At 41.2% G+C, this 9,302-nt stretch overlaps 1 protein-coding gene across 2 annotated transcripts; it reads left to right on the top strand.

Annotated features, from left to right (window-relative positions):
- The first annotated feature begins 991 nt into the window (after positions 1–991).
- Positions 992–9,282, top strand: LOC106589876 (catechol O-methyltransferase domain-containing protein 1). 2 transcript variants are annotated; one of them, XM_045709971.1, is made up of 7 exons: positions 992–1,086; positions 1,809–1,936; positions 4,047–4,152; positions 4,349–4,467; positions 6,695–6,749; positions 6,832–6,965; positions 8,440–9,282. In XM_045709971.1, exons 2-7 carry the CDS (start codon positions 1,832–1,834, stop codon positions 8,590–8,592), a joined length of 672 nt encoding a protein of 223 aa, XP_045565927.1. In that variant the 5' UTR covers positions 992–1,086; positions 1,809–1,831; the 3' UTR covers positions 8,593–9,282. The 2 variants fall into 2 exon arrangements, with proteins under 2 accessions (XP_045565927.1, XP_014035759.1); XM_014180284.2 differs by lacking the exon at positions 992–1,086 and adding an exon at positions 1,568–1,664.
- The last annotated feature ends 20 nt before the right edge of the window (positions 9,283–9,302 follow it).

Below are 9,302 nucleotides of genomic sequence, written 5' to 3'. Positions count from 1 at the left end.
GGTCAAAATACCACAGAGGCAGAGTGTCGGTCTATGTTACAGTGTTGACATGGTGTAGCCTAGTGAAAAATCATACTGCTTTTTAATACGATAGAAAATAACTCAATGAGCTGACATGCAAGAGCATATTGTTATAAGGCCCAGTGGATAGACATCTCCAACAATACAGTATACTGAACATTGACATGACAACAGCGCCCCTCTCTGTACAAAAGTATGCATCACATGTTGGTCATCCCCCCCAGCTATTTATTTTCTCATGATCACGTTACATGCATCATGGATGCTCTAAAGATGTATTTCAGACAGTCACAAACAGGCCAGATGATCAAGGGTTTGAGGTAGGTAGGGTTGACCTGGATTTTCTGTGATACAGAATCAACTGGAGGGTGACAGTGTCGTTACCCTGGTAAGGTATCTGAAATTACATCAAAAGGTAAAGAATAGTCCACGGTTTCCATGGTTTCTGACTGTGCTGCGGTAGAGAAGTAAATAACTCCCTACCTGGGACACTGACTGTAGTCATTAAGATTATACAATTTGCAATTCAACAATTACATTGCAAAATTATAGTAGTCTAGAATGATATGTTTTTTTTCTTTTTGGACATGGCCTATTCACATATTCCTACTGGAACTATTGTCAAGACGAGTTTTACATTGAGTTCAAAATAAACAACCAATGACAACCAACGTGTCCACATTCTCTAAGTGTTGTAGGAGACTCTGTTGTTGTTTCTGTGACAGCGGGGTCCATGGAACTGTATGTTGCACAAACCAGAAATGGAATAGGATAGAGGGAACTGTCCGTAACACAATACAACACTTTACAGAGACCCCAGAAGCCTCACAACTTTGGTAACTATCACTAGGTCTTTGTGTAAAACTACCATGGTTATGAGCATATGATAAAGCAATACCATTATCTAGATTTGGTGAAGCAAGTGTTAAATTGATTATTCGTGGATTAGGGATCAGAGACCCTCCCTCCATCCCTCCCTTTTTCTCAGAGGCCATTTTATACAGTGAACCACATAACTGGCACCACGCAGATTCGTAGTTCGTCGATTTCATCTCTTTATACGCGGTAAGTAAGTTACTGTACGCATTACTTTTGGTGCTAAACGTGCTCCATATGTGAAGATCAGTTTATTTCTTCATGTTGATGACGAACTTTGTACAAATGTTTCTGATAATTTTGCAGCCATAAGATATAATGATACGAAAATGTCAGTGTCTGAATGGAGTTGGATGACAAGTCAACAATTCAACAGTATCTTGCTCAAAGTAAAAATTTAGTTCAATTGCAGACCACTTGTGGCTATGGGCGATATTGCCGTTGGGGTGGTTTTAGCACATGAACGGTCACGTGCAGGCGCTAATTATTAATTTGACCTAGCACATTGTAATATAAGCGCAATTTGATATATTGTCCGTTCATGTGTATGCATTATATTTAGGATGCGCCACTATATTACAGCTCCGCGGTTACGTATAGCAAACAAGGAAACAGGTTGTTACACGTTAAGACGTCCTTGATCTGTCAAACGGTCAATGAATAAGCGAGGAGATACATTGTTACAATGTCTTTTCACAGTGTATCCAGAGAAGCATTGATCGGGTCCGCTACACTTGGGGTTGTCTTTGTGGCTGGTTATTACATTGGTAAGGGGGGGTAGAATCAACTTATCAATTTCATCACATGTCAAGATGACGTTGAACAGTCAAATATGACAGAGAGTAATCGTGTATTGTTTCCCATTATTGTTAAATTATCAAACACTTAAACCACATGATTGCTCCCTCCAGGCAAAAGAAGATCCACATTTTCCATGGACATCTTCAAGAGTCACTCTGGGGCAAAAGATAACCCCTTGATGCAGTATGTCCTCAATCATTCATTGAGGGAGCATCCGGCCCTGAAAAAACTCCGACTGGTAAGAAGGTCCGGATCTTCATTATCTAATATGTTCATATATTTGCCTAACAGTAGAAACTGTCCAAAGTCCATGGTGTCTGTCTTTTGCCACAAGGGGGAACCATTTATTATGTTGCACAAATCACATCAAATCTAATTTTATTTGTCACGTGCGCTGAGTACAACAGGTGTAGACCTTGCAGTGAAATGCTCACTATCAAGCCCTTAACCAACAATGCAGTTTTAAGAAAAATAAGTGTTAAGAAAGTATTTACAAAAATAAACTGAAGTAAAAAAATGTAAAAGAAAATAGACATAACAAATAATTAAAGAGTAACAATAAAATAACAGTAGTGAGGCTATATATAGGGGGTACCAGTACAGAGTCAATGTGTGGGGGCACAGGCCAGTCGAGGTAATTGATGCAATATGTACAGTACCAGTCAAACGTTTTTATTTTTTTACTATTTTCTACATTGGAGAATAATAGTGAAAACATAAACTATGAAATAACACATGGAATCATGTAGTAACAAAAAAAGTGTTAAACAAATCAAAATATATTTTATATTTGAGATTCTTCAAAGTCACCACCCTTTTCCTTGATGACAGCTTTGCACACGCTTGGCATTCTCTAAACCAGCTTCACCTGGAATGCAGTCTTGAAGGAGTTCCCACATATGCTGAGCACTTGTTGGCTGCTTTTCCTTCACTCTGCGGTCCAACTCATCCCAAACCATCTCAATTGGGTTGAGGTCAGGTGATTGTGGAGGCCAGGTCTGATGCAGCATTCCACCCTTCTTGGTCAAATAGCCCTTACACAGCCTGGAGGTGTGTTGGGTCATTGTCCTGTTGAAAAAAAAAATACAAATAAAAAGCCCAAACCAGATCGGTGTAGAATGCTGTGGTAGCCATGCTGGTTAAGTGTTCCTTGAATTCTACATAAATCACAGACAGTGTCATCAGCAAAGCACCCCACACCATCACACCTCCTCCTCCATGCTTCATGGTGGGAACCACACATGCGGAGATCATCCGTTCACCTACTCTGGGTCTCACAGACACGTCGGTTGGAACCAAAAATCTCCAATTTGGACTCATCAGACCAAAGGACAGATTTCCACCGGTCTAATGTCCATTGCTCGTGTTTTTTGGCCCTTTCAAGTCTCTTTTTATTATTGGTGCCCTTTAATAGTGGTTTCTTTGCAGCAATTCGACCATGAAGACCTGATTCACGCAGTCTCCTCTGAACAGTTGATGTTGAGATGTGTCTGTTACTTGAACTCTGTGAAGCATTTATTTGGGCTGCAATTTCTGAGGTTGGTAACTCTAATGAACGTATCCTCTGCAGCAGAGTTAACTCTGGGTCTTCCTTTCCTGTAGCGGTCCTCATGAAATCCAGTTTCATCATAGCGCTTGATGGATTTTACGACTGCACAATGCAAATAGTCCGGGTAGCCATTTGATTAGCTGTTCATGAGTCTTATGGCTTAGGGGTAGAAACTGTTTAAGAAGCCTTTTGGACCTAGACTTGGCACTCTGGTATCGCGCGGTAGCAGAGAGAACAGTCTAAGACTAGGGTGGCTGGAGTCTTTGACAATTTTTAGAACCTTCCTCTGACACCGCCTGGTGTAGAGGTCCTGGATGGCAGGAAGCTCGGCCCCAGTGATGTACTGGGCTGTACGCACTACCCTCTGTAGTGCCTTGCGGTCGAATGCCAAGCAGTTGCCATACCAGGCAGTGATGCAACCAGTCAGGATGCTCTTGATGGTGCAGCTGTAGAACTTTTTGAGGATCAGAGGACCAATTCCAAATTTTTGGCACCACACTGCCAGGTCTCTGATCTCCTCCCTATAGGCTATCTTATCGTTGTCGGTGATCAGGCCTACCACTGTTGTGTCATCGGCAAGCTTAATGATGGTGTTGGAGTCGTGCTTGGCCATGCAGTCGTAGGTGAACAGGGAGTACAGGAGGGGACTAAGCACACACTCTCTGTTCACAAGTGTCTGGGTCTGAGACTTGTAAATATAAATGTACACTTAGTAAACAGGCTGTTTATCATGTTAACTTTTCTATTTTTGGAGAAAAACTAAACATGAACATCTCCTTTCTTCTGTTTTATCTTCCAGAGGACGATGGATGATTCCTGGAACTTCATCATGGTTGCCGCTGAGCAGTCTCAGCTGATGGCTAACCTGGCAAGACTCATCAAAGCCAAAAAAGCTATAGAAATCGGTAAACATGATTCACATTAAACTCTTTATCACATGTAATAATCTCTTCTCACTAGTTTCTGTAGCCTAGGATTTTATTTAATGTTGCATAGTGTAATTCTAGTCCATATTGGCTCGCAAAAATAAATACTGTTTTTCTGTAAAACATTTACTGTATACGAGTATCATAATACTTGTTTTATTTGTATTCCCTGTAGGAGTATACACAGGGTACAACACTCTGAGCATAGCGCTGGTTCTGCCAGACGACGGGAAGATGGTGGCCTGTGACATCAAAGACGAATACCCCAACATCGGCAAACCCTTCTGGAAAGAGGTGATATGTGGATTTGTGTTTGCTTTCTCTGACACACCAGTGCTACGCGACCTACTGTTGACGTAACTCTTTTAGACAGGCATTTCAGCGAGCTGGCAGAATCATTTGATTGACTATATGTCATCTCTCACACCATTGTAGTGATTCTGGCGTGTGCAGGCCAGATATGGGTGTATTTGTAAGGGATAGCACCACTAGCCTTGTCAAGCTCCCCAGGTAACAAGTTACATTCTGAAACTATTTTATTCACATTAGCCTCGTCCCAGATCTGTTGTCTCCTTCTATAGCCTGGTCCCAGATCTGTTTGTGCTCTTGCCAACTCCTTTGCTGTAATTGTTGGCATGATGGAAAAAATTTGGCATGATGAAACAGACTGGCACTCAAGCTACATTTTCAAGGAAAACTAAATGTATGCTCTTCAACCGATCGCTGCCTGCACCTGCCCGCCCGTCCAGCATTACTACTCTGGACGGTTCTGACTTAGAATATGTGGACAACTACAAATACCTAGGTGTCTGGTTAGACTGTAAACTCTCCTTCCAGACTCACATCAAACATCTCCAATCCAAAATTAAATCTAGAAATGGCTTCCTATTTCGCAACAAAGCATCCTTCACTCATGCTGCCAAACATACCCTCGTAAAACTGACTATCCTACTGATCCTTGACTTCGGCGATGTCATTTACAAAATAGCCTCCAATACTCTGCTCAACAAATTGGATGTAGTCTATCACAGTGCCATATACTACCCACCACTGCGACCTGTATGCCCTCGCTGGCTGGCCCTCGCTTCATATTCGTCACCAAACCCACTGGCTCCAGGTCATCTATAAGTCTATGCTAGGTAAAGCCCCGCCTTATCTCAGCTCACTGGTTACCATAGCAACACCCACCGGTAGCACACGCTCCAGCAGGTATATCTCACAGGTCATCCCCAAAGCCAATTCCTCCTTTGGCCGCCTTTCCTTCCAGTTCTCTGCTGCCAATGACTGGAACGAACTGCAAAAATCACTGAAGCTGGAGACTCATATCTCCCTCACTAGCTTTAAGCACCAGCTGTCAGAGCAGCTCACAGATCACTGCACCTGTACACAGCCCATCTGTAAATAACCCATCCAACTACCTCATCCCCATACTGTATTTATTTATATTGCTCGTTTGCACCCCAGTATCTCTACTTGCACATTCATCTTCTGCACATCTATCACTCCAGTGTTTAATTGCTATATTGTAATTATTTCGCCACTATGGCATATTTATTGCCTTACCTCCCTAATCTTACCTCATTTGCACACACTGTATATAGATTTTTCTATTGTGTTATTGACTGTATGTTTGTTTATTCCATGTGTAACTCTGTTGTTTGTGACGCTTTGCTTTAGCTTGACCAGGTCGCAGTTGTAAATAAGAACTTGTTCTCAACTGACTTACCTGGTAATAAAACAATAAAAAAAAAACATTTGCATGGCATCAGAAAAGCTGTCTCACTGGGCTAAGAACTAGCTGCACCTTGATGGGTGTGCAGCTTGATGGGTGAGCACCTCGATGGGTGTGCACCTCTGGGTGTGCAGCTTAATGGATGAGCACCTCGATGGGTGTGCAGCTTGATGGGTGTGCAGCTCGATGGGTGTGCAGCTCGATGGGTGTGCAGCTTGATGGGTGTGCAGCTCGATGGGTGTGCAGCTTAATGGGTATGCACCTCTGGGTGTGCACCTCGATGGATGAGCACCTCGATGAGTGTGCAGCTCGATGGGTGTGCAGCTTGATGGGTGTGCAGCTTGTTATGGTTGTTGCTTTTATGGAGCTAAGATAGCAAGCACAAAACACTCTGTTATGAAAAAAAAGACCTTTAAGTTCATAATTAATCCCATAGCTGTGAACCTGTAGATGTACAGTACACTGCTGATATTCTGGACTTTACAAAAAAAAATATAAACTCAGACATGCTTTTTCACAGTTCCTCCTCAAAATCAATTTAAGCTTTTGAGAGACTGGTTGTGTGCTAGATTGATGGGAATGTGAAAGTAATCTAATCCATCATAGAGAGAGTCTGTCAGAGCATCCATTACTAATGGTCTCACCTGATAACAGACGTTCTCACCTACCACCTTCAAGAAAAGCCCTTCTTGTCGACATTGTAAGCAGAGTAGAAAATTGTGTCAGAAAAAGTCATGCGTAACCATGCATAACTCAACCACCAGGTCTACCTCTGTGCTTTCTTTGCAGGCTGGAGTGGCACAGAAAATAGATCTACGCATCCAGCCGGCATTGAAAACTCTAGGTATAGTAATAACATGTTTATAACAGATCCATTACAAACAACACAATGAACAAATGTATTCACACTCACTCCTCTTCCTCAGATGACCTCCTGGCCAATGGCGAGGCCGAGACATTTGACTTCGTCTTCATCGATGCAGACAAAGCAAACTATGACAACTACTATGAAAAATCCCTCCAGCTAGTGAGGAAAGGAGGCATTATTGCCATTGATAACGTGAGTGTTTCAATATGAGGGCTGTAGTCTCAAATCACATGGACAGCCGTAAGCAACTAAAAGATATCGCTTAGAAATGTCCTTGTTTTTGAAAGAAAAGCCCATTTTTTTTGTCCAGTAAAATAACATCAAATTGATCAGAAATACAGTGTAGACATTGTTCATGTTGTAAATGACTATTGTAGCTGAAACGGCTGATTTTTTTATATGGAATATCTACATAGGCGTACAGAGGCCCATTATCAGCAACCATCACTCCTGTGTTCCAATGGCACGTTGTGTTAGCTAATCCAAGTTTATCATTTTAAAAGGCTAATTGATTATTAGGGGCGGCAGGGTAGCCTAGTGGTTAGAGCATTGGACTAGTAACCGAAAGGTTGCAAGTTTGAATCCCCGAGCTGACAAGGTACAAATCTGTCGTTCTGCCCCTGAACAAGGCACTGTTCCTAGGCCGTCATTGAAAATAAGAATTTGTTCTTAACTGACTTGCCTTTTGCAATTATGTTTGCACAGCTGAAAATTGTTGTCCTGAGTTAAAGAAGCAATAAAACTGGCCTTCTTTAGACTAGTTGAGTATTTGTCGCATCAGCGTTTTGTGTGTTCGATTATAGGCTTAAAATGGCCAGAAACAAAACCCGTAAAACACCAGTCTCAACGTCAACAGTGAAGAGGCGACTCCGGGATGCTGGCCTTCTAGGCAGAGTTCCTCTGTCCAGTGTCTGTGTTCTTTTGCCCATCTTAATCTTTTCTTTTTATTGGCCAGTCTGAGAAATTGCTTTTTCTTTGCAACTCTGCCTAGAAGGCCAGCATCCCGGAGTCGCCTCTTCACTGTTGATGTTGAGACTGGTGTTTTGCGGGTACTATTTAATGAAGCTGCCAGTTGAGGACTTGTGAGGCATCTGTTTCTCAAACTAGACACTCTAATGTACTTGACCTCTTGTTCAGTTGTGCACCGGGGCCTCCCACTCTTTCTATTCTGGTTAGAGATTATTTCTAAGTTCTTTGTTTCTGGCCATTTTGAGCCTGTAATCGAACCCACAAATGCTGATGCTCCAGATACTCAACTTGTCTAAAGAAGGCCAGTTTTATTGCTTTTTTAATCAGAACAACAGTTTTCAGCTGTGCTAACGTAATTGCAAAAGGGTTTTCTAAAGATCAATTAGCCTTTTAAAATTATAAACTTCGATTAGCTAACACAACGTGCCATTGGAACACAGGAGTGATGGATGCTGATAATGGGCCTCTGTACACCTATGTAGATATTCCATTCAAAATCAGCCATTTCCAGCTACAATAGTAATTTACAACATTAAATGTCTACACTGTATTTCTGATCAATTTTATGTTATTTTAACTGCTTTTTTTGTTGCTTTTCTTTCAAAAACAAGGACATTTAAGTCACCCCAAACTTTTGAATGGTAATATATATATACACATATACACATTAGAATGATGATGCTGCTCTGTGCTTTAGGTTCTGTGGAGTGGGAAGGTGGTGAACCCTGCTGCTGATGACATTGATACCCAGGCCATTGACAAGCTGAACAAGAAGTTGTACCGGGATGTCAGGATCAACATCAGCATGCTCACTGTGGGAGACGGCGTGACACTGGCCTTCAAACTCTAACACTATGTAGGAGACACGTCTTAAAACTATAGTACTAAATGGGAGATTGGCCAACACTGGTCTGTACTATGGTATCGAATTAGTGACAAGTGGCTTTGGGTTATGATTGACCAACACTGGCCTTTACTGTGGTAAACTGTAGTACCCAATTACTGAGAAGTAGCTTTACGGTATGATAATCTGATGGTACAAGTGCTGACTTTTCAAATTGTTGTTTATATGTCATTAAATCCATGTGTGTAATGCTGCCCTTGAATATATGTGACCTGAAAAGGTTTAAATGAAAGAACTAGGACTGTCGGAGTTAATCAGGTAACTTTGTAATTTTAGTGCACTTTAAAAAAAAATCATGATTAATATCATTGTCTGAAAGCATTCAAAAATATACTGAAAACATACCTCTAAAAACAAGTGAAATGTCTGCTTTCTCAATTTACATCATTTTGCCAACCGCTACTTTAGATGTCAATATTCTTGATTTTTAATGAAAAATCTTAAATCACACCTTAATTTAAGCAAATTCTGAAGATGTGATAATTCACAGCAAACCCTGTGATTAAATAAAACTTGATGGCCCTAGAAAGGACCAAAGTAATGTGTAATGTTTACAGTTCTACACATATTGTACTCAGGTGAGTCATACTTTCACTGTTAAGGTTGTTTTAAATGTTCATTAAATTGTAAAACAAGTGACTTGTCATGTACAGTTT

This window comes from Salmo salar, chromosome ssa28 (genome assembly GCF_905237065.1).
Source record: "Salmo salar chromosome ssa28, Ssal_v3.1, whole genome shotgun sequence".
NCBI lineage: Eukaryota > Metazoa > Chordata > Actinopteri > Salmoniformes > Salmonidae > Salmo > Salmo salar.
Note: the sequence above shows the minus strand (reverse complement) of the source record. Positions and strands in the feature narration are given on the sequence as shown.